A 24,809-nucleotide genomic window follows, 5' to 3' on the forward strand; every position below is an offset into this window, starting at 1 on the left:
ACTTTTACATCTGACCAATTGAGACTAGTCCATTAGGAGGAATGCACCAATCCCTTACCAACCTCAATCTGCCCTCAACGAGCTCCCACCTACCTGCCTTCCCAACCTACAACCAGCCCAGGGAGTAGCACTCTCGGCAGCACATTTCTCTTAGACTTGCTCAGTGTTGCTACTTGTAGAACTCTGCAGGGAGAAGGAAGAGAAGGAGAGAAAAATTAGAATTACTTGGCTTTACCTCTCATTGGCTCCATCTACCAATGGCCTCCCTGTCTTCTGTCCTATCAGTCTGATTAGCCATCAACCACCACTGCATCTGATCCTACCTGCCACTGGAATGCAGCCCCCAGAAGTTTGCTCACAAAGGAATGTGTCTGGCAAACTGGAAAATGTTCCTCAGCCTGGGTCTACTTCCTCCTGTTTTGTATAACAGTCAGAATGACTCTTAATTACAACAATTACCGGTACCTTTCCATCAGGAAGGAAGGAAGGAAGACACCAAGTTACTGGAAATAGCCTTGGATGCAAAACAGTTGGAGGAAGGAGCTAGAGGAAGCAAGAGTACTTTTCTGGGTGCTGCAGAAGCTGTTCAACAGGTTTCCCTGCTGGTCTCAACCCTTAATCTCTGACTGATGGGGAAAATGGTAACTGGTAACTGGTGAAGGGTCAATGTTGAGTTGATGTCAGGAACTGGCAGGAAAGTGGGTTCATCCACAGGTCAGAAGGGAGACTCAGTGACTCAAGTAAAGCCAGCAGTTTTGTTCAGGAAATTAGCATACAGCAGAGATCACTCAGGCAGAGGTGCCTCTGTGAAGACGTTCCCAAGACTGGCTCTTTGCGCCTCCTCCTCCTCCTCCTAACCCTCCTCTTCCAGATGTCTTCCAAGCAGGCACAAACTCCAGCAGGTGGAGGGAGGGGGCCTCGAGCTTGTCTAGCTTTCTTTTCAGCTACATGTAAAGCTCTGGAGTCAAAGGGGAAAGGGAGCTCGATGCAGAGAGACCAGGCAGCTGCTGTGAAGCTGTGGCACCATCTGGCCCCTCCTTGTCCTCTCCTTCAGTTCCTGAGCTCAAAGTGTGGCCCTGTGCATCCAGTTCCCTGCCTGGGCTCTTCTTCTTCTTCACTCAAGCCCCCTGTTTCTTTCACCTCCCGACTTCCACCCTCCTCTGATCTGTCTTCTGTGCCCCACCACCCCTCCCCTTGGCCTGACCCTTCTTCCTCTGTGGCTTCCCTAGGGAGTTCCTTAGCTGAAGCTTCCCACCACTCCTTGTCACCCAGCCAGTCCCTGATAGTTGATGTGCCATTTCCATCATCCATGAAGCACTTGCAAGAGGCCAATGGCAGAGCCAGCCCATTTAAAGGGCCTGCAATCCCACACCTTCCCAAGATCCCACCTGGCCCCATGAGATGCAGAAGCCAGTAGGAGAATCACTCTCCCACCCCTGGCTATAGTGGCATCTTCACTGCCCCACAACCCACCTCCAGCTTGGAAATCCTTCAAAAAGGTCACCATAGCTGGGATTGGCCCTTACAGGCAAAGGGTTGTAGTCCACTAAGTTCTACTCAGAGTAGACCTGTTGAAATTAAGGGACCCAAGTCAGACATGCCTATTAACTTCAATGGGCCTACTCTAAGTAGGAGTCTAAATTTGAAAACAACCCAGTATGATGTGTTGAGCATGGTGTGCCTAGGGATTGTCAGTGACTTCTCATCCCAATTGTAATCAGATCTATACAAGTTCAGCTTCTTCAACTTATCCAACAGTGTCAGGCATTTCCAGATTGCCACTGGATTATCACTGGACCCATATTTTCCACAATACTATACACTTATCTATAATTTTTGCTCCTTTCTATCCTTCTCTTTAAATAACATCTAAACTGGACGGTTTAAGAGGAAATCTTCAAGCAGAGAATTGTCCTCTGAGAGTCCTTCAAAACAGAGGACCTGCCTCTGTTAAGTAGGACATGAGATTAGCCTAGAAGTCAGTTTGAATGAGTCTAATTGGATATGCTGTCAGGGAAAAGTTCACAGGATTATAGCCTTGGCCCATTCTATCTCCCACACACCCACAACCCCAGAGGAACACATTGACACATGCAAGACAAACCAGTTCAGATTTAACTGCCAGCCAGGTAACTGCAGGGCCCGTAACAATAATAAAAAAGCCTCTCCAGCTGTTTTTCTTAAAGTGAATAACTTAAAGATAGGTTTATAATTACAACAGTACCTGTCTAGGCAACTAGGTTGTAAATTTCTTCCAGTTTACATCCTGGAGTTCCCAAAACTGAGTTGTGGAATTGTTGGGAACACAGCTTCTTGTTGAGCAGGGGGTCAGAGTTACTGTACTTTGTCAACAGCCATGTGATAGGCTGAAATTCCACAGGTGCTCCTGTCCCAGGCATGGAATTGCAGCTTCACCTGTTGAATAGCTTCCTCTCCTGTGGAGAGGAACATAGGAGCATAGGAAGATCCACCTGTATCAGGCCAATAGCCAATCTAGTCTACTATTCTGTTCTTACAGTACAGTACTACAGTAGCCTACCAAATGCATGTGGGGAACTTGCAAGAGCACTCTGCCTTCCCGGTATGCAGAATAGCAACTAGTATTCAGAATCAATCCTTCTGTAGAATTACTGCCTACAGCCAGAATGTGGCAGCTAGACTGGTGACTGGGAGTGGCCGCCAAGACCATATAATACCGGTCCTGAAAGACCTACATTGGCTCCCAGTACGTTTCAAGCACAATTCAAAGTGTTGGTGTTGACCTTTAAAGCCCTAAACAGCCTCGGTCCAGTATACCTGAAGGAGTATCTCCACCCCCATCGTTCTGCTCAGACACTGAGGTTCAGCACCGAGAGACTTCTGGCGGTTCCCTCACTGCGAGAAGCAAAGCTACAGGGAACCAGGCAGAGGGCCTTCTCAGTAGTGGTGCCCACCCTGTGGAACACCCTCCCATCAGATGTCAAAGAGATAAACAACTATCTGACATTTAGAAGACTTCTGAAGGCAGCCCTGTTCAAGGAAGTTTTTAATGTGTGACATTTTAATGTATTTTTAATCTCTGTTGGAAGCCACCCAGAATGGCCGGGGAGGCCCAGCTAGATGGTCGAGGTACAAATAATAAATTGTTGTTGTTGTTGTTGTTGTTAGCGACAGAGCATAGTCGTTGTGGCGAGTAACTCTTGATAGCCTTCTCCTCCATGAATTTGTCCAATCCTCTTTTAAAGCCACCCAACGACGGATCTACACTGGTTGTTTATATCATTAAAAATGTGATACAGTGGTACCTTGGTTCTCAAACGCCTTGTTACTCAAACAACTTGGAACCCAAACACTGCAAACCTGGAAGTAAGTGTTCTGGTTTACAAACCTTTTTCAGAACCCAAACATGCTCCATTTTGAGTGTTACACTTCCGATTTGAGGGCCACACTTCTGTTTTGAGGGCCACACTTCCATTTTGAGTGTTACGCTGAGGTCTGCCTGTTTTTGCTATTTATTTTGCGTTTCTGTTTTTGTGGCTCTTTTTGTTTTGTTTTTGTGGCTGTGTGGAACCCAGTTCAGCTACAGATTGATTGATTGATTGATTGATTTTGTGACTGCAGTACATTGTTTATTGCTTTCATTTTATAGATCAATGGTCTCGTTAGATAGTAAAATTCATGTTTAATTGCTGTTTTAGGGGTTGTTTTTAAAAGTCTAGAACGGATTAATGCCAGGGGTCAGCAAACTTTTTCAGCCGGGGGCCAGTTCACTGTCCCTCAGACCTTGTGGGGGGGCAGACTATTTTTTTTGGGGGGGATGAATGAATCCCTATGCCCCACAAATAACCCAGAGATGCATTTTAAATAAAAGCACACATTCTACTCATGTAAAAATACGCTGATTCCCAGACCGTCCACGGGCCGGATTTAGAAGGTGATTGGGCTGGATCCAGCCGCTGGGCCTTAGTTTGCCTACCCATGGATTAATCTATTTTGCATTACTTTCTATGGGAAAGTGTGCCTTGGTTTTGGAATGCTTTGGTTTTGGAACGGACTTCCAGAATGGGTTAAGTTTGAGAACCAAGGTACCACTGTATTAAAATGTGACACCAGACAGTGGTGTAGAGCAGTGAGCCTTCGACAATGGAAAACTTCATTGAAAGTTATATAATGTTATACTTCATAACGTTTTTACAGATCAGTGTAGATACAGCCCAAGTACGTGGCCAGCACTGCTTCCTTTGCATTGTGTGGAGAAGCACTTTCTTTTATCTGTCTTTTATCTACCAACATTCAGCTTCGCTGAGGGTTCACAAGTTCTGATGTTACGACAGAGGGAGAAAAACTAGTCTCTATCAACTTTCTCCACCCAACACATATTTTTATGAGAACATAAGAAGATCCTGCTGGATGAAGACAAAGACCCATCAGGTCCAGCTTTCTGTTCTCACAGAGGCCATCCAGATACCTGCAGGAAACCTTCAAGCAGGACCCAACTGCAAGAGCTCCTGTAGTTTCCAGCAATTAGGATTCAGAAGCACTACTGCCCCCCCCCCCGAGGCGTAACAAGGCCAGGTGGTACCAGGTGCAAAAAAAAATAAAAAATGGCACCCCCCTCCACACACATTGCAATTTTTGGGAACATTGACCAACATTGTTGAGCTTTTCTTTTTAGAGAGGGTTGTTTTTAGGGAGGGCCAGCTGGGGGTGCGAGCACTGCCCGCCGGGGGTGCCAGCGCCACCTGCCAATCATGAAAATCCAACCACCGGTCACATAAAACTGCCTGCCGGGGATGCGAGCGCCACCTGCCAGTGGGTGCCAGTCTGATCGCTGGCCATATTTACGAAACAGTGGACGGATTTTCACGACAATGAACACGCCAATCCCGAAAATCCACCCGCCGGGGGGGGGGGTGAGTGCTGCCACACCGATTTGCCCAGGGGAATTTGGTCACACAAACCCCAGGCATGACACCCGGGGTGGACCACACACCCCACATCCCCCTTGCCACAAATCATGGAGACAAACCGTCACCATCATGGCTAGGAGTCCTTGTTAAAGCCTAAGAGCTTGGCAGTAAAAAGTGAAAACCACTATTAAACAACACACACACACACACACACACACACACACACAGCCTTTGTCTAGAGCTCAAAAAGTAAGCCAGAAGTCCTGACTCATCTTCTCATTTTCATTTTGTCCACCCAGTTCACCCATCACATCTAATTTCTCACACTAGATTGGCATGCATCACGTATGTTCAGCCAACCACGTGGGGGAGTGCTGCGATGGTCTGTGTTTGCATGTGTTCTGGCATGTTCGGTATGTCACATGATGCTCCAAAGTCGTAGGTGGAGGCCAATGAATCAGGTTAGGTGCTCAATCAGATTAGGTGCTGAATCACAGTTCCTGACTGTGCTGAGTCACACGCAGTCAGCCCCATTCTTTCCATGATGCAGAATCATCCACACTAATCCTGGAGGTGGAGCAGGGACCACCTTAGCAACAAGGGACCACTCCTACACCTGAGTCACTTTGTTGCATTGTGGAGTTGCCAATTTTTCCTATGGTTTTTGCTGCACCTCTGAAAAACTGCTTCATTTACAGGCATTAGCAGAAGACAAACTTTTCTCTTTATACTACAAAAAGCTCCACTAGGCAGCTTCTGCAGATAAAGCTGTTCCTAAATCAGAACTATACCTTTCCAACATTATCTCCCTCCCTCCTTTTTATCACTTAAATTCAGAATGAGCAGGGGAGCAGCTGAGGAGAGTTGATTCCTGGATTTTCAGAAGCTGTCACAGTTTCTAATTTGATCCCAGAATGTCCTGCTTTTTCTTGGGGCATCCCTATTTTCATCGGAGAAATGGTGGAGGGTATGGAGTTATGCAACCCCCAAGCCAAGGAGATAAGTAACTAGGCAGAAAACCAGGCAGAGGGCCTTTGCAGTAGTGACACCCACCCTGTGGAACACCCTACCATCAGATGTCAAGGAAATAAACAACTATCTAACTTTTAGAAGACATCTGAAGGCAGCCCTGTTTAGGGAAGTTTTTAATGTTTGATGTTTTATTGTGTTTTTAATATTCTGTTGGGAGCTGCTCAGAGTGGCTGGAGAAACCTAGCCAGATGGGCGGGGTATATATAATAAAATAATAAAATAGTAATACAACCTTTAGAAGATATCTGAAGGCAGTCCTGTATAGGGAAGTATTTTTTCAATGTTTAATGTTTTATTATGTTTTTTATATAGGTTGGATGCCACCCAGAGTTACTGGGGCAACTCAGTCAGATGGGCAGGGTATATCTATATCATCATCATCATTAAATAAGATATCCATATTTTCATCTGAGAAATGTTGGAGGGTATGCTATAGCTGAAATACCAGTTTCTGGAAGCTGCAGTGTGGAGAGAGTGTTTTTGTGCTCGAATCCTGCTTGCAAGTTGGCCACTGTGAGAACAGGATGCTGGACAAGACGGGCCATAGGCCTAATCCAGCAGGTTCTTATGTTCCTGTCAGAAGCCCCTGCCACAAATGGAAGCAGTCTGTGATGGCCTGGGACTCGGGTTCAGATTCGGAGCCAGAGGAGTCTCAGTCCGCACTGGATCCTTTGCCCCAGGCAGCATCTGAACCTATTCTGGGGCCTGATTCTGAAGAGCTCCAGTCTGCACAGGTTCCCCTGCAACAAGCACCAGCTGGGCTGAGTCAGGTGCCTGAGTTTGCCCTGGCTCCAGATGTGGGGATTACCTTGTTGCCTCCAGCTGGGCAATCACTTACAGCTGCTCCACTACCAGTTGGGTCAGGAGAGGCTGAGGTGGTCTCTGGGTCTAGTAACCCACCGACATCTCCCAAGCTGCAGAGACTGAGGTCTGAGAGAAGGAGGAGTGCTTGTCTTCGGGCAAGACATGGAGGTGAGTCACCGGGGGACCAGAACCAGCTGTTACCCTGACAGAGATAAAAGGCTGCTGGATCCCACCCCAGGTTGCGGGAGCAATGTTGCTGTTTGCCAGAACCTGCCTGTGATCCTGTGCCTGACCTTGCCTGGTTTCCTGCCTCGTGTCCTGCCTTGGCCCTGTCGGACTGACTCCTCGCGGAACCCTTGGATTCGGGACCGGACCTGGATCATGTTACACAGGTTATCCCCGGGCCCAGCACACAAACCTTCCAACCGCCCCCCTCTCCCAATGCTGCACCACTCAAGGAGACAGTGGAACTCCTTATCCGGGTAGCCTTACGACAGCATCTTCTGTAACCTCTGCAAGAGCGGTGCTTTCTCCAGGTCCCGCTCACTGCCCAGACTTGCCCACAATTATCTTCCCCTGCCTCAAAGCCCTGGGCTAACAGCATCAAAAGAGATCCCACAACTGGCTCTTCAGGTTTCCCCGATGGAGACACCTTCCCAATAACCGGCCTTAAAATGCTGAGGAAGGGAAGTGATGGGCCCTGGGCTGGAGAGGAAACATGAAGAAAGGAGGGCGGAGGGCGGGGTGGAGTGGAGATGCTTTGGGCCATCATCGAAATACTGAGCAACGCAGCTTAGAGGAGGTGTGTCTCATGGGGGAGCCTGAGACGCCCCGCCCAAGCTGTCTGCTCATATTTAATGTCTTAGCTTCATCTTTCAGACATTGACGGCAGCAAGACGCACCCAGCACAGGTGGGGAAGATCTGAAACAAGGCCTGGAGGACTTACCGAGCAGAGCAATGGGAACTCACTTTCTCCTCCATGCATCTGTCTTTCTAGTGGCGGTGACATTCTTCATGAAAGGTAGGGGTGATAGAAGACTCATTCGTTTGGCTGTGGCAACAGGATCATGCCAACATGGAACCCCATAGAATCTGGGGTTGGCCTGGATGAGTGGCAATGCTGTAGAGTGGGGGCCCAGGATGATGAAGTCAGGTAGGGTCTCTCTTGTAGGGTCTGTGAAAAGTGTATCTGTTTCATCATGATCTCTGTGGGGGGAAATAGGAATTGAAAATATCAATAGCAGAGTGTCGGGCATGAGAAGGAGAAAGAGCCTATCGCCTGTATTATGGAAGATGCGATTGAGGGACATAAATGTGCATTGGTACATCACATACACCTATTTACCCATGCCTAAATCCTAGCAGAGGACTAAAGAAACCCTCTAGATTTCAGCTGAATAATCATATGGCTCAATTGATTCATTGATAAACTCTGCATCAATAATATAAGAAGAAACCTGAGGGATCAGGCCAATTGCCCATGTAGTCTAGCATCCTGGCCTCACAGTGGCCACCCAGATACTTGTGAGAAACTGGCAAGCAGGAACTGAGCAGTTGCCCCTCCAGTAGCTTCCTGAAACTGGTAATCAGAGGAGGCAGCTAATAGTAATCATGGTATGGCATGTAGTAATCATGGCAATCTAAAGATAAAGCACACCTTGTGTTTAGATAACGCATACATGCGACACTGAAAGCTTTATCTTAGACGACGCATTTCCTGTTTAGGAAGATAATGCCTTCAGTAATGGTGGGGGGTGCAGGGAAGCACAGATCTGGGACTTTTTTCAGAGCAGGAGTGATGATGGCACCTGTCACCTGAGTGCCAGCATAACCTAGGGACTTTCCTTGCTCCAACAAGTGAATGAGGCTTTCAAGTTGTTTGTGACAGATTAGCACAGAGGAAGTCAGAGAACGAGATTCAAACAGATATTTCTTTTATTTTCTATGGGGTTCTTAACTCGTGCTAGCAGTTTCATTGCTTTGAGCATGAGCTAAACACTTCATTTCAGCTGAATAGGGGTCTTTTGTGGACGCTTATTGTGTTTTACAAGTCAAACCTATGAAGTCTTACTCTGTGAAGACATTATGCTGTTGCTGTGTGTGCAACATGCCTACACACATCAACCTATCTATCATGGATCAAGACAGCTACCTGCATCAGGGAAGGACTGTGGCTTAGTGGCAGAGCATCTGTTTTGCCTGCAGGAGGTTCCTGGGTTCATTTTATGGCATCTCCAAGTAGGGCTGGGAGAGAAAATCTGGAGAGATGCTGCCAGCCTGTGTGGACAATGCTGAGCTAGATGAATCAATGGGCCCACTCTGTATAAAGCTCCTCTGCTCCATTTTTTGGCTCTCTTTTGGGGGCTGTCATGAAAACTTGATGAGAATAATAAGGTTGTTGCACTTCATCATTTAACACTACACCACTGAAGGACACATAAGTTGGAGCTTGCAGCCCACAGCCACATTAACACAATTTACTTGTTAAAATAAAAGCATGTGGCCTTATGAACTGGGAGCACCTTTTTAACCTCTCAAAATCTTAGCCACCAAGGAGTCTAACCACCTCACAGGAGAACTTGTATCCTTAATTATGGCTCTTGTCTGGGCCATAATTACCGTTGGCTAGTCTTATGCAACCTCTTCTTGATGTAGGAGAAGCTGTTGTCTGCTCTCAAGGATGGTATGTTAGTGGCTACTGAAGTTTGACTTGGTAGACCTGGGTTCAGATCTCTCCTAGCTCTTAAGCTTGTTGTGAGGCATTAGGCCAAGGGCAGGGAACCAGTCCCTTGCCCTCAAATGTTTTGGGACTCCCAGCTCCTGTCAGCCTCAGCCATCTCAGTCAATCTCAGGGATGATGAGACCTAGAGATCCACAAGTTCCTCGCCTTATCACAATTTCTCTGCCTAACCTACCTCACAGGGTTGCTGTGAGGATAAACTGGGAGGATTACCTCATGTCTGTCACCATGAGCTTCTTAAAAGAAGGGTGGAACGTAAGGCTGGTAATTAAACAGCCCTGACCGAGGGCACAATATGGAGACGATTGGCTTAGGTTTCTTTTCCCAAAGGCCCATCGGGGCTGGTTATGAATCCATCCAAGGGTTTCATTTTATCCTCATCACATCTTTGGGAACGCCAAGAGGTGTGGCGAAAGCAGGAAGCCATGAAACAAGCGCAGACTTGTTCCAGTGTACGGTCTGAAGGCACCCAAGGCCACCACCTTGCTGAAACTATGCAGGTCTGCCTCTGGTCAAGGCATAGCTGTCAACTTTTCCCTTTTCTTGCGAGGAATCCTATTCTGAATAAGGGGATTTCCCTTTTAAAAAGGGAAACGTTGACAGCTATGGATGGGAGTCTGCCTCAGAAACAACATGTCTGCCACTTTGGGTTCCATGATGGAAGAAAGGCAGGATACAAATGTAAGGGAGGAAATATGTGAGCTTATCGGGCTGGACCTAACAATCCCAAAAGGGCGCTGAACATCTGTAGTGTCCATCCATGTGTGAGGAGAATTTTACCACAAAACATCTGGAGGAGCAAGAGCCTGCCAAAATTCTCCTTACCTCATGGGCAGACAGCAGAAGCTACAGCTCCCAACATGGCTAAGTTAGGCTCTCCTCAACAGGGCCAGTGCAAAGCATTGCACTATCTCTGTCTCTGCCCTGTTCCCCTCCTTTTCCTCTCCTTTCCTGAACCCTTCCCTGGTTTTGCCACCACAAATAAACCAATGCTGGTTCTTCCCCCTCCCTCCCTGTCTTGCTTCAAGAAGAGCCATGGGGGTCCTTTCACAGTGTGAGGCATTCTGGGCAAGGTGGCTGGGAGACATTTTGTGCCCTTCCAATGTATACATGGCACTTGAGGGCTTTCCCCTCCCTATGTTTAAAGAGTGTTCATAGCGACCATGGAAAAAATCCACAATGGCAGCACAGACACTGGTGGAGGCCGGGGGCAGCAGTGCCCGGAAGTCAATGATGCAAGCAATTGGGAGGTCCTGGGGTGGGGTGCCAGTTCAGATACAGTGGTACCTCAGGTTACAGACGCTTCAGGTTACAGACTCCGCTAACCCAGAAATAGTACCTCAGGTTAAGAACGTTGCTTCAGGATGTGAACAACAAATGCACGGTGGTGGCGTGGTGGCAGTGGGAGGCCCCATTAGCTAAAGTGGTACCTCAGGTTAAGAACAGTTTCAGGTTAAGAATGGACCTCCAGAACGAATTAAGTTCTTAACCTGAGGTACCACTGTACTTCCCACCCGAGACAACTGTTTCAGCTTCCCTCATGAAAGGACCAGCCCTGCCCCTCATTAAGTTACAGCTTAGCCATTAATACTGAGTGCCACACACACAGAGACAGCTGAGGACAGCTTTCAGCTTAGGCCACTCATGGTCAAACCCAGCCTGTCCTCTTCTGTTTAAATGTCAAAGAGAAAAAGCGAAGGTCAAGAAGGAAGTCTATAATTAGGCCTGTGGCCTGTTTGAATAGATTCTTTGTAAATAAAAAATAAAAGCAGCATTTTTATTGACAGTTCCAGGGTTTTTTCCCCAGGAGGCGGACTTGTAAAAGGAACCTTCCATGGGCCACACTGAGTTTGCATGTCTACAGACTCACTGTTGCCAGCTGCTCTGGCTTCTCTACCTCCTCACTGCTGCCAACTGTTTGCTTGCCAGGTAGAGCCAACGAGCCGCCAGGCAGTGGCAACTGCACCCCTTCCTCCTCACCCCTTGCTTGCTCTTGACCTCTGGGCCAGAGTGAGAGACAGGTGACAAAGCAGGTCACTATAGTGAGGAGGAGAAGGAGCGAGTCCAGAAGCATTTTGCCAGTGGCCTTCCTGCTGCAATGTGGCTTCTCAGCAGCTGCCCAATTTCACTGGCATTAAATGGGGCCAAACATGTATTTATTTGTAGTATTTATACCCCTCCTTTCCTCCAAGGTGCTCCAGGTAGCATACATAGTTTTCTCCTCACAACAACCCTGTGGGGTAGGCTAGGGTGGGAGGGAGTGATTGGCCCAAGGTCACCCAGTGAGCTTCATGGCTGAGTGGGGATTGGAACTCTGTTCTCTGAAGCCCCAGCACAACACTTCTCTGCACTGGCTCTTCACTAGCCATTACAAAGAAACCTGTCTGCATGCTCTCCCCGGGGGCTTCTCACCTGGTGTCTAATCTGATGAGTTTCAGGCGCCAGCCTAAGAGTTTTATTTGACTGGGCATTTAATGAGCAGAAAGTTTGATGTTGCCATTTGAGGCTTTATTGACAGGGGTTGTGGTTTACTGATGCTAACTGTTTCTTCTCATTCAATTTTTAATTTATTTATTTTTTTACTAAGGGTCAATATCATTTGACTGATGGTTGATTTTTCTTGTTGTAAACAAAACCTGCTTCAGAAGGGGGAGTTTTTGCATGGAGAAGCAGTAAGAGGAGGAGTTGCTTAACCCACTCTTCCTCCAGCTCTTCTTCTTCTTCTTCTTCTTCTTCTTCTTCTTCTTCTTCTTCTTCTTCTTCTTCTCCCTCAAAAAAAAAAAAAAGGGTATCCCACAAAACTGGAAAGCTGCATGTTTAGCCTGGCTTTCAGAGAGAGAGAGGAAAACAGTGGCTTTTGCTCTCAGGGCTTAATTTGCCTCTGGGAGAATTACAGTGGTGGATTATTCAAGTCTCACTGGTATTATGCTTTGCAACACACACCCAGCTGCCCAGTAAACCAGGAGCTGGGGATTTTTCCCCAGCCCAACAGCCGCATTCCCTTCCAGGCAACCTTCTAGCCACATGCCAGGATGGGCAGGGCTGCAAGAAGCAGAAGTGGGCAGAACAACAAATGATAATTTAACCTTTGGGCAGTGGACCAGTTTCTGTGGACGCTCTCAGCACATGCCTCTTTGTCCTCCATCCAGGCAAGCAAAGGGTTCAAAGGCACCTTTCAGCCAGGCAAAACCACTAAAGGAGGATTCAAAGCCACAGCCAGTGAGGAGTGTCACCTGAGGGGATAGGTGCAATTGGTTGGAGCTGTCAGTTTGGGAATGTGCCCCTTCAAAGACAAGCTACCCCATATTCACACCCTCCAACATTTCTCCTATGAAAATAGGGACATCCAATTCTTTTAGAAAAGAGTAACTGATTACACACACACACACACACACACACACACACACACACACACTCAATATAGGGCTGCCTTCAGATGTTTTCTAAAGGTTGTATCTCCTTGGTTTGAGAGACTCATAACTCCATACCCTCCAACATTTTTCTGATAAAAATAGGGATGTCTTAAGGAAAAGCGGGACATTCCAGGATCAAATTAGAAACCGGGATGGCTTCTATAAATCTCAGATTGTCCCTGGAAAATGGGGATACTTGGAAGGTCTGCATATTTCATATCCTTCCAGAAGGTCTGGAGTTTTTGAGGAGCAGCCATGGATGCCATGGGGAGAACAGAGAGTGCAGTGGAGCTTGTGACTGAAAGCTATCCGGGCAGGCCCTGGGGTGCTATTACACAGCTGGGAGCATCTCTATTAATTTTAGCCCCACCCTAGGGTGGGGTCTTCTCAGAACCGGAGCAGACACGGCCCTGCAGGAAGAGGGATGGATGAAAGACAAGGAAGAAGGTGCTGGGAGAAGGGAGTGGATAGGCAGGATCAATTTGCAGGTGGTCGTTGCAGGGTGGGCAGAAGCAGGCAGAGCCAAGACTGACGAAGGGGCAAAAGCACAGGGGAATGAGGCATAAAGTGAAATGACACTTTAAAAAAAACAACCCTCCTCAGATTTTAGGTTGAGGAAGTATGCACACAAAGGCAGCACAGTGACACACTTTTGCGGGCCTGAGCATGTGCCTGACCTGGCAGACTGCTGGCGCCACCCATGACATGGAACCGAAATCTGCACTTTGCTCAGCTGCACATTCCTTGCCTGGTGTTAGCGCCCTGTCCAGAGAGAGGGGTGGGGGAGAGAAAAGGAAAGTCCACACAGGGCACAAAGGTCAGCACAGGCTTGGTTTGTTTATCGGCCATTTTCCTTTCCCAGGGAAGTTTTTAATGTGTGATATTTTACTGTTTTTTGGTTTCTATGGAAGCCGCCCAGAGTGGCTGGGGAAACCCAGCCAGATGGGCGGGGTACAAATAATAAATTATTATTATTATATTATTATTCCCAGGGAACTGTTGTTCCGCCGAAAGGCTTAGGGCAGGGCAAGCTGACCTGGGGCCCTCCTAGTGCCCCAGTTCCCATCAGCCCCAGCCGTCAACTCAGTGGGCAGGGAAGGGGGGAATCGTAGTCCAAAACATCTGGATGACATTTGGCTACCTCTGAGCTAGCAGTATCAGAGAATCCTCTAGCAGAATTCTCAACATGGTTGCAGCTTGGTAAACAAACAGAGCTGCTATGCAGAAAATAATTCCCAATCTCTGTTTATTATCAGAGCCAATAAACTCAGTTTCCAGAGACAGCTCATGAGAAGAAACCACAGAATAAATAAAAGAATGAGTACAATTTGTTATGCTGCCTCTTTATCATATTAGTGCATGTTTATCACTGCCCTAGCCTTCCCTGTGACACAGGGTGCTACAGAAATCAAGTTGTTGCTGTTGTTCCTCACATGAGGTAAAGCAAAGCAAAACAATTACAAGGACAACATGTCTGCTCACAGGTAAATCCCATTGAGTACAATGGGCCTTACCCCTGGGTCAGTGGGTATAGCAGGAAATATAGGAAATGTTGCTGGACTCCAACTCCCATCATCCCCAGCCAGAATGGCCAGAGATCAGGGATGATGGCAGCTGTAGTCCAGCAACATCTGGAAGGCCACATGTTCCTCATCCCTGGAGTATTGGATTGTGCCTTCCAATATATAAAATGAACAAAAGCAGCACAGGTTGTCCAAACCCTCGCCAACCAAACAAAATACTCTCTCAGAGAATAAACTATTTAAAACCATCTGCAAATCTTGCTGGATGAGAGTCTCTATGATAAAAAAAACAATCCATTAAGATTATTGTCAGTCCCCCTTTGACCCTGTGTGGGATTGCCTCCCTATTACTGTCACTGGAATTTGCCTGCTGGGAGAGACACAAGCTAGTTTATTTGTTCCGTAAAGTGGTAAGATGTTCCCTGCCCTGTACCACTTCAGACTACAGAGGGCAGTGTAGTATGCTGAGGTTTGCAAGTTTGAAATTGACTCTTACAGCACACAGAAAACAGGCGTCAGGGAGAAAGGTTCAGGCTGGTGCCTTTTGGACACATTGCAACCCAGTCGCAGCAGCAGCAATGATGTCCTGTTCCACCATGTGTGCATGTTCTAAGATGGCAGAGTTGTGCAGAGGACTGTGCTGCATGCTTCCCCCCCCACACACCCCAAATGCTTTGTATCAGATCTCTGCTCCAGATGTTCCTTCAATCATTTGTATCAGTGTCCAATTCTTCTCTGTTTGGTATTGAAACAGGAACAGATCGATTCTTTATACACTTGGAGCTGTACTTTACTGACTTCTTAATTAAACAGAACTAATAAATAATATTGCTAAAGTACATAGTACACCCTCCTAAAGTATGTCTTACAACTTACATGATATCCCAAGAACAGAGTTTGAGAGTACTTGAGTTTTATAGCTAGCCATATATCTGATCTGTTTCAGGGTTTCTTGCCAAATGTCTTCCGGCAGAACATATGAAAGTTGTCAGATGTCAGCGTAAAGGGTCCCGCTCTTTTAACACCAGTCATTCTGCAAATTATAAAAACATGTTTTTGTAGTTTGGGAAACCGATACCAACAGAGCTGGAGGTGTGTTTTTTAATATAAAAAAATTAAGCATTACATTAGCCAAAGGAGGAATTGTTTTGTTTTTTTGCAATGTTATCTCACAACCATCTCTTTCATCAAACATCATTTCTTCAGAAATGCTTGATATCAATTATTTTTGTTGTTGTGGGGCAGTAATGCCTCTGAATACAACTTGCTGGACACCATAGGAGAAGGAAAGTGCTGTATTTCTTGGGTCCTGCATGTGGTTGGCCACTGTGAAAACAGGATGCTGGACTTGATGGGCCAATGACCTGGGCCAATCTTGTTTTCCATTGAGAAAATCAAATGACACCTTTTTGTTTTTTTGGCCTGGTAATCCTCTCAATCTAAGAGACATACTAGTTCTGCTACAGGAGAATTGTAAATTAACTTTTCTCTTTGTGCATCTTCCCCCTCTCTGCCCTCTCCTTTACAGATGCCCTGGCACTGGAGTGCCACAGCTGCGTCGACTTGGGCGATGGTGGATGCAATGCAGAGAATATGAAGAAAGTGGAGTGCCCGGCATCTACCCACGTCTGCGTGGAAACGGTGGCAGCTGTGGAATGGAGTGAGTAGGCGGCCCGTCATCTTCAGGCTCTAAACCAGGGTCGGGGAAATCTGTGACCTTCCTGCTCTTGGACTTCAGATCCCATCAACCCCAACAGCATGGAGATGGTCAAGGATGATATCTCTATCTTCCACAAAAGGAGAAGCTCCAGAAAAGTTCAGCACTCCAATCCCTTTCCTCTGTTCCAAGTTGGACAGGAGGTGCTGGTTGTAATTGCTCCATGCTCAAAGGAACCGAGCTATTTCACACCTTCCAGGGAGAAGCTGTTGGAGTGAAATCTGAACTACTAACTGCTGGCTCAGATTTGAGTAATTGGTTCAGCTGGACACCCAAGGTTGCAGAGTCCTGCCTTTTGCTCCCTTGAAATGTGCAGTTTAGCCCTCTGAGTAGATCAGCCTTTGGGAAGTGCCTCTTTGTTGTCTCCCTGTGTAACCTCTGCTTGTCCCCTTTGCAGGCCATGGGAAGTTCTCGGTTGGCGAAAAAGGCTGCGGGTTGGGCATGCCAGGTACCAACGACAAAGCAGTAGATGTGCATGGCATTCTGGCCTTCTCTCAGCTGCACCAGTGCAACAGCAGCCACTGCAACACCAAACTGGACATCAAAAACCTGGAGCTGGAACCCATCGGTGAGAATCTGAGCCCCGTGCAGGAATGAAGGTCCTCCTTTGGTTGAGAAATGGAGCTTATACCTTCTCATGCTGTTGGGACAAGGAGTTGAGTCAGAATACTGTTGTGAGTTTGGGGAGGGGAGGTTAGGCAGTGGCGTAGGAAGGGAGGTGCAGTGGGTGCAGACCGCCCTGGGTGTCATCACTGAGGGGGTGACAAAATGGCTATGGGCTATGTAAGTCTGTGGCATTTTTAACTGTCAGGTTAATTCAGAGAAGCAGTCAGCCCAAAATGAATGCAGAACAGAACAACAAACTATATTGCTGGAATCAAGAGCAAAGACACTGGGTGCCACACCACAGGGGGCAGCATTTACTGTGGGGCCTGCAGCGTGCCCAAGCCACGGATCTCTCCTGGGAGTGACACAGTGGCTCGGGCACCTGCAGGCTCCACGCTGCCCAAAATGGCAGCATGGGGCTTGCATCCACTCGCCTCCTCTCCCTCAGCCACCCTGCAGCTGGGGGGGGGGGCGGGCAATGGCGAGGCTCGATGCAGTGTGCCCTGCCTCAGCTCGCCCCACCCAATGGGTGGCTTGCCCCGCCCCCGGACAGAGGGCACATGCAACACTATGGGCACCTGAGCGGCTAACTACACCGCTGGGGTTAGGCTGTATGCCTGATTCCTGATTCCTGGATCCAGCAAGGATTCAATTGTTGGAATAGCTAGGCCAGCACCTAAGTATGCTGGCTGGAGCATATGGGAGTTGTAGTCCTAGGTTGGCAAAGCTTGATTTACAGTGTGTAGCCAGGTGTTTCATCCATGCTAGTGCCTGTTGCTTTTTAAATATATGTATATGCATCCTTGGTTGCTTCTAGGTAACGAGAGTGCCAGAGTTGCGAATGGCGTGGAATGTTACAGCTGTTACGGCAATGAGTGTTCACTGGACAACTCTACCACAGTCAAATGTTATGACTCTTTCCGGGGCTGTTTCCATGGAAATGTCACAATGAAAGCAGGTAAGGGCTCCGTCGGGGATCTAATCTAGCTATCATTGAATCTGGGTCCTTTGTGCATTTGCATGGGCTTGGTGAAATTTGGCAGGTCAGATGCTGGAGCTTTGATCGATTAATCTCTTTGTGACAGTCAAGGACCAGCAGTATTCAAAAATGAAACTATAAAAATAGTACCTAACAAAACAAAACGGGACCATAACAATACAATTACTAGGAACTGCATCATGTAATAGAACACTAGGCATCAAAAGCAAAATTATGACTTTGCTAGAATTAGTCCCTGGCAAGTTTTACATGCAGCCGTACAATATCTAGCCACCCTGGAAGGAGTGGATGCATTATTCCTATCTGAAATGAGTTTTTAAAAAGGGATAAAATGCATCCAGTAGCCTGGGAGTTTCTGTAAGAGGGTTTCCATAAAACTCTCAAGGGCTGGAGTTTCTTACCTGTAAGCAATCTTCTTGATTTTGCTGGTTTAAGGGGTTTGTTGTACCCCAGAGCAAGGGAGGACTTGACTGATGCCTCTTGTTTTTGGGGTGAGAGAAAAACACTGGGGTAAGAGGGTCAGATCTCATGATGTGTTTGACACTAGACTGGATAGATTTGGGCTGAATCAAGCATGTGCAAAAGAGATCAGTTACCCCTCTTCATGCTGCCGTTATTTTTATTTATTTATTGAAGTTCTATGCCGCTCTTCATCTGAGAAAAACAGGGTGGTTTACAAATTTTTTTTAAAAAAAACACAACCCAAAATGAATAACATCGCGATCTTTTCCAGGGAACTTCTCACTGACTAGGCCCCTCAAGGGCTGTGTCCAAGATGAGGACTGCACCAAGGTCACGAAAGGTAGCCCAGCTATCACCGTCATGGGTTCCTGTTGCTCTGGAAGCCTCTGCAATGTCGACCTCTCCAACAAAACTTACTTCGCTCCCAAGATCCCACGACTTGCAGTCATGCCCGGGCAAGGTACCAACACCACCGTGGCTGCCACCACTGCCACCACCACCACCACAACTTCCGCACGCACTCGCAACAGTGCGCCAGCCCCTTCCACGGTCGGCAAGCCAATCCGTTCCGTTGCTGTGAGCCCACCCTCAAGTAGTCATGACGACCATGACCACGACCATGACCATGACCATGACCATGACCACGACCATGACCACGACCACGACCATGACCACGACCATGATCATGACCACAGTGAGAGCCCAGTGAGAGATGGGAACAGAGACACTGCTGTGAAAGTTGAAGGGCGTCAGAGCCAACATCCTACAAAGGGGGATGCTGCAGGCTTGGGGGGGTCAGTCTTCCTATCCTTGTTGCTGGCTGGGTTGCTCCTTTGAATGAAAGGAGAAGAGATGGTGTTCAACCTCCTTCCTTTCCCCCTTGCTGTTTCAGTCCTGCCCAAATACATTTGGCCCTTGTCTTTTCATACAACTTCCCCCACTGCCTACACATGCTTTGAAACCACCAGTTTTGCAGTTCACATGGTAAATGCTCTTGCATCACACACTTTGCTTATTGGAAGCATGCCCTTATTTGCACACTTCTCCTTCGTATTTTTTTTAACCTTGCTTTCCTGGCAGACGCCTTGTAGCACATGACTTGGGGTAGCTGGAACTTGCAGCCATTTTACAAGGCAAAGTTCTTCTGTGTTATGCTTAATGTGTATCCTAAGACAGTTCTGCACTGAGAAAGCAAAGTCGAGTTCCATTTGTGTGCGAGCCTTTTCGTGGGCCCATGACTTTGTGTTTGGTGCCAATACAATGGCAGCCATTTTGTACCCATCTTTCTCGATGGTGTTTACCTTGAGTCATTCTTTAGCTCACCAAATAAGTTTTCTCTCATGGTCAAGGGGCACTGCTCTCTCCTATGCTCCACCTGTATCAGTCTACAGATTGTTTTCAGAGGGCTGTATTATCTCATATGGGCTTTGGGGGCTGACAGAGGACTGCTAAGCTGGACTCCAGTGTCCAGACAAACGCAAGTCTTAAGGCAAGATAGTCTGATGGACTGCCAGATTTCCTTGGAATCCATGAAGATAATTTGCCTTTTCCAGAGTGTGATATGAATAGTTCCTGGAGGTCTATATAAAACCATTCTAGGGCTGGGCGATATATCAATATATAATCCAAAACCGGCTTGAAGTCCATATCATGATAACAGCTACATAGTTTTTGATCTGGCAATATATTGCAAATCATGGTGTGTGTGTGTGTGTGTGTGTGTTATGCAAAAATCGCAATGGGGGGAAAACCGTGAAGCCAGCCAATGCCTCTACATAGCTCCACCCTTATTTCAGACATTGGGATATATCCGTATATTGCAATGTCTACTTGGTGATGTATTGCGATGTTGAAAACCAGATATCGCCCAGCCCTAAACCATGATGAACTCTTCCAACTTTTAGCGTTCGAGCATCAGTTGGGCTAGGAACCAGCCAGAGCGACTGCTTCCTTCCTCTCCCAATTCTGTGCATTGCTGAGTAACAGTGCATCCCCATTCACTCTCATGCATATGTTCTCCCTATCTCTAGCAAAGGCCACCAACTTGGATGGCTTCAAAAGAGAATTGGACAACTTCATGGAGAGTAAGGTAATGTTCTGCCTCCAGTGTTGGCCACTGTGAGAATAGGGTGCTGGAGCAGATGGACCTTTAGCCTGATCCTGCAGGGCTCTTCTTATGTTCAGCTAGATGCTATGGAAATCTTTCATAGTAGCTGTAATAATTTAGATCAAAGGGCCACTGTTTCCATTTCCTTTCCCTCCCAGTATTTTATCTTTTTAGCATTTGAAGAGTCAGAAAAATATGTTTTGGGTTAGCAACAAAAACACAAAGCTATGAAAAAGACTGAGCTGTTGATATGGGACCCAGCGATTTAGCTATTATTATTAATGCTGGATTTCAAAATACATCTGCAATCCTGGATGCAGAGAGGATTGGGCCCAGTTTAGGGCTGAAACAATAAAACTGCCTTCGCCAACCTGGTACCCTCCAGATGTTTGGGGTAGAAATTCCCATGAGCCTCAGCCAGCACATGTAATCCAAGCTGGAGGGCAACAGCTTGGCAAAGATTGAGATAAATAAATAGCAAGATTTCAAAATTAGGAGCACTTTCCCTTGGGGGTTTGATCCTGAAATATGACAAGTTCGCAAATCATAATATGAAATATATTGAGTTCAGCTTCTCACCTGTTCAAGGGAAACTTTCCTGACTGGCTCAATTAATGACGCTAATCTAAATTTTGCTAAAGTGAAGTCAGGTGCTGTCAAATACTGACGGCCACCGAATTGAGTGCTGCTGCTACTAGTGTGGGTATATTTGAAATGATGATAACAATGCAGAATTTTCAGAAACTCATACTGACTATTAAATATTTTCACATCCATAAATATTAAATATTTTCACATCCAGAGAATACACATCATCATCATCATTGGGCAAGATTCCTGCATTGCAGGGGGTTGGAGTAGATGACTCTTGGTGTCTCGTCCAACTCTACGATTCTATGATTTGAAGGGTCGTTGTGAGGTGCTGAGGGGGAAAGTCCACTCAACTCCAGTTGTTGTTGGATTCAAACATGAACCAACAAAAAACACATTTAAACTCAGACCAAGTCAGTGCAGCACCAGATCAACGGATCAGACCATCAGTTGCATTTGGAGGAGATTCAGATAGTTGCCTCACCCCCAACCTCACCTCACTCACATACACATACAGTAGCCCTTAATTTAGGAATTGTCTCTGCTAAAATGTTTGAGGCTCTCTTCCGGAACACTGTTTTATGCCATATTCTCATGGGAAACATATCAGATTTCCAGCAGTTCTTTAAAATGTAGCCAGTTTCATAGCTATAAGTCAGGGATGGGGGGACCTGTGACCTTCCAGGTGTGGTGGAGCTCCAACTCCCATCAGCCTCAGCCAGCATGGCTGGTGGTCAGTGATGGTGGGTGTTGTAGTCCGCCAACATCTGGACAGCCAAACGCTAACCAGCCCTGCTCCGAGTGGTAGGAAAGGTTGCTGCTCCTTTCTCCCACATGTAGAAAGCTTTTTATGTTTTTGTGGTGTTTTTTAATATATATAAATATTATTGCAAGTCTCACATTGTGTATTTGAAGGGTAGATTATAAACATAAATAGATAAATAGATAAATGCAGAGTAAGCCCATTAAGGGTGGTAGACCACACCCTCCAACGTTTAATCAATGAAGACAGGGATGTCCTATTCCATAATAATAATTTTACTATTTATATCCCAACCAGTAGACTGGGTTGCTCCAGCCACTCTGGGCAGCTTCCAACATATATAAAAGCACAATAAAACATTAAACTTTAAAAAAGGACCTTCCCTATATAGGGCTGCCTTCAGATGGCTCGGGGGGCAGATAACATCATACCTTCCAAAATTTCTCTGATGAAAATAGGGAAACATGGGACATTCTGGGATCAAATCAGAAACTGGGATGGCTTCTGTAAATGCAGGATTGTCCCTGGAAAACAGGAACAATTGGAGGGTCTGGACTGGAAGGAATGTAGGCACACGGCACATCAGAAAGTTCTCTCAAGAAAACACCACAGAAATGGAAGAGAGAGGCACCAAACTGGGGCCAGGCAAGACACACAAGATGGTGGGAAAGCTGTGACTTTTGGACACTAGTTCCCATCAGCCCCAGCCAACATAGCCAATGCTCAAGGGTGATGGGAATTGGAGTCGAACAACAGCTGGGGGTCCAGAGGTTTCCCACTCCTACTGTTCTGTTTGCTATAAAGCCCTCAGACTCTTAAGATAACTTTCCTAAGGACCCCCAAGCTGCCTCTTCAAAAAGAGCTGCTCACATCCAAGAAAAATATTTTACTGAATAAGTATTTTAACCATAAGCTTCTGGACGATACTTTCAGCAGGTCATATCCGCCACTTGTTGAATCTCTCTGACAACCCTTTGCTGTGTAACACAGTCCTTCCTGATCTCAGTTTCTTGGGATCCTCAGGGATCTAGACATGTAAATGAATCAGCAGCTTGTCTTCTATTGCAATTAGTTTCTGATTCCTCTCTTGTCAAGGTTGGGAATATCAAGGGAAGCATGAGCTGGAGAAGGTGGAACAAATAAAGATATTGCACTTTGGCTGATGGAAGTCTGCAGTCTACCATTTTTTTAAAAAAATAAAAAAATTAAATGTGTGGGGAGCTGGGAGATCCATATCAAGCTACAGGGAAGGGCTGCCCACTTGTGGCAGGCTGAAGGCAGGTCAGGTTGAGGGAGCAATTTTGGAAGGGAGCTGGGTAGAATCAACATCAGACTTCAAGGAAGGCCTGCACAGGCCACGGGGTGCTCACCTGTGCCCTAAAGAGTGGTTTTCACATGATGGGCTGGTGAAATGATGTTGAGAAGCTTGTTTGTATTGTTCCATGCACCCCAATCTCTAAGTGGTTAGAGACTCCAGGGGGGACCAGAACAAACCCATGGTTTCCATGGAATGAAGGTCCATGGAGACTGTGATGCTTTTATACATACATACATACATACATACATACATACATACAGTACATACATACATACATACATACATACATACAGTACATACATACAGCCTGAGCATAGAATAGAGAGGAATCACAGTAGATCTTGGCTCCCCTTGACTATACATTCCCAAGGAGATCTCCAAGCCACAACTGTGGGTCCAGGACTGAGGAAGACAAGCTTATGTGTCTCCAGCTTCCAACAACAGCTCAAACACTGCCTCCCATCCTATTGTTCTCCATCCTAGGACGATGTGACAGGTGAGGTGGGAAAAGGCCCAGCCATTTGTCTCTATGGCAACAGGGCAATGCTTTTGGTCATGTAAATGGTGGTACTTAACTAGCCAGCTAGGGCCTTTATCTTACAGCTAGTTGGACTGGTTCAGTAGGTTTCCTCATAGATTCTAAACTTGCAGATACATGATCACAGGTTTGGAAGAAACACATAGGAAGAACCCCACCCAGAAATCTTATAACAATGTTATATGTCTTACCTGACCTCTGTGCTATCAATGACAGTATACACACTCATTTTATATTGTAAGAGAGGTTAAGGTGATTGACAGTGAGAGCAGCCCAAGATGATATTATTATTATTATTATTATTATTATTATTATTATTATTATTATTATTATTATTATTGCCTTATTGGGAATTTGAATCTGGATCTCTGTGGTCATAGTCAAATATCCTAACCATAACACCTCATTGGCTCAAAAGCTCATCAGGAGTGGCCCAGTAAGAAGATCAGTGCTGGTGGGCAGCCACTTCTGAAAGACAGTACTCCTCTTGACTTTCACCTGGAATGAACAGAAAGAGGGGAGTGTTGATTATGTTCTAGAACAGGATGAGGAATCTTATGCCCAGGGTCCAAATGCAGACATCGATCTGGCCCAGGCTTCGTGCCCTTCTCAGCCACACCCCTTCAGCAGCCCTGGAAGGTTGTCCAGAATGGAAGAGAATGGAATGGCTTGGAAAAAGTTCCCCACCAAGATTGAGAAGGTGTTGTCAGTTCTCTCCTGAAACACACCAAAGCTTCAGGAGGGGGGGGGGGTTTGAACAGTTCCTTGGCAAACGGAGCAATGCTGGATCCATTCCCTTGAGGTAGAAATTGCTGATATCCAGTTCCTGTGCAAACCTGCCTCCCCCGCTCAAGTTTAAGTTTCAAACCTTTTGCTTTTAATGTGGCCTGTGGTTGACAGACCCCTGCTGCGTCCTCACACTTCACACAAGCCAGCAGAGCTGAATAGGGAAGACTATTCAAACCACTTCCTGATCAAGTTTCAGGTCTCGACATGAGTTTAACTAGTATATGTATATAAATAAACACAGAGACACAAACACAAAGAGAATCATAAAAAAAGAAAAGTTTAGCTAGATCTCAGGTGCTGGGTGCTTTTTCAAAAGGGGTAGAAGCACATAATGCTTTTTCTGGGGGTACACAGAGGTACGGATACCTCTAAACATTTGGTGAATCTAAGTCTGGCCTCATTGAGGGGAAATATTTCAATACGAGTAGGAAAATGAGGGGGCTCATCTTCCAGCGTCATAACTTTTATATGCCTGTTGCCTTTGTCCATGGAGTTTTCTCCATGTCCATGAGCGCC

The 24,809-nt window shown here is 46.5% G+C and overlaps 2 protein-coding genes across 2 annotated transcripts in view; one reads left to right on the forward strand and one right to left on the reverse strand.

The window, feature by feature from the left end:
- LOC310851730 (phospholipase A2 inhibitor 25 kDa subunit-like) overlaps positions 1-24,809 on the reverse strand; it is a 1,159,037-nt gene that overhangs the window by 459,447 nt on the left and 674,781 nt on the right. The gene's annotated exons all lie outside the window — the stretch shown is intronic.
- LOC310850665 (ly6/PLAUR domain-containing protein 3-like) lies at positions 7,471-22,812 on the forward strand. Its single transcript, XM_083752316.1, has 5 exons — positions 7,471-7,747; positions 15,931-16,062; positions 16,517-16,687; positions 17,543-17,683; positions 18,459-22,812. Exons 1-5 carry the CDS (start codon positions 7,684-7,686, stop codon positions 19,022-19,024), a joined length of 1,074 nt encoding a protein of 357 aa, XP_083608442.1. The 5' UTR covers positions 7,471-7,683; the 3' UTR covers positions 19,025-22,812.

The sequence above is a fragment of the Podarcis gaigeae genome, assembly GCF_964106915.1.
Source record: "Podarcis gaigeae genome assembly, chromosome: 8".
Classification (NCBI taxonomy): Eukaryota; Metazoa; Chordata; class Lepidosauria; order Squamata; family Lacertidae; genus Podarcis; species Podarcis gaigeae.

What these genes read in the sequence shown, in the direction of transcription:
- LOC310850665 (XM_083752316.1), top strand. Translation starts at nt 7,684, where the DNA reads ATGGGAACTCACTTTCTCCTCCATGCATCTGTCTTTCTAGTGGCGGTG. An exon ending in GGTGGCAGCTGTGGAATGGA is followed by an intron (nt 16,063 to 16,516) that starts GTGAGTAGGCGG and finishes TCCCCTTTGCAG; the next exon opens with GCCATGGGAAGTTCTCGGTT. An exon ending in AAATGTCACAATGAAAGCAG is followed by an intron (nt 17,684 to 18,458) that starts GTAAGGGCTCCG and finishes GATCTTTTCCAG; the next exon opens with GGAACTTCTCACTGACTAGG.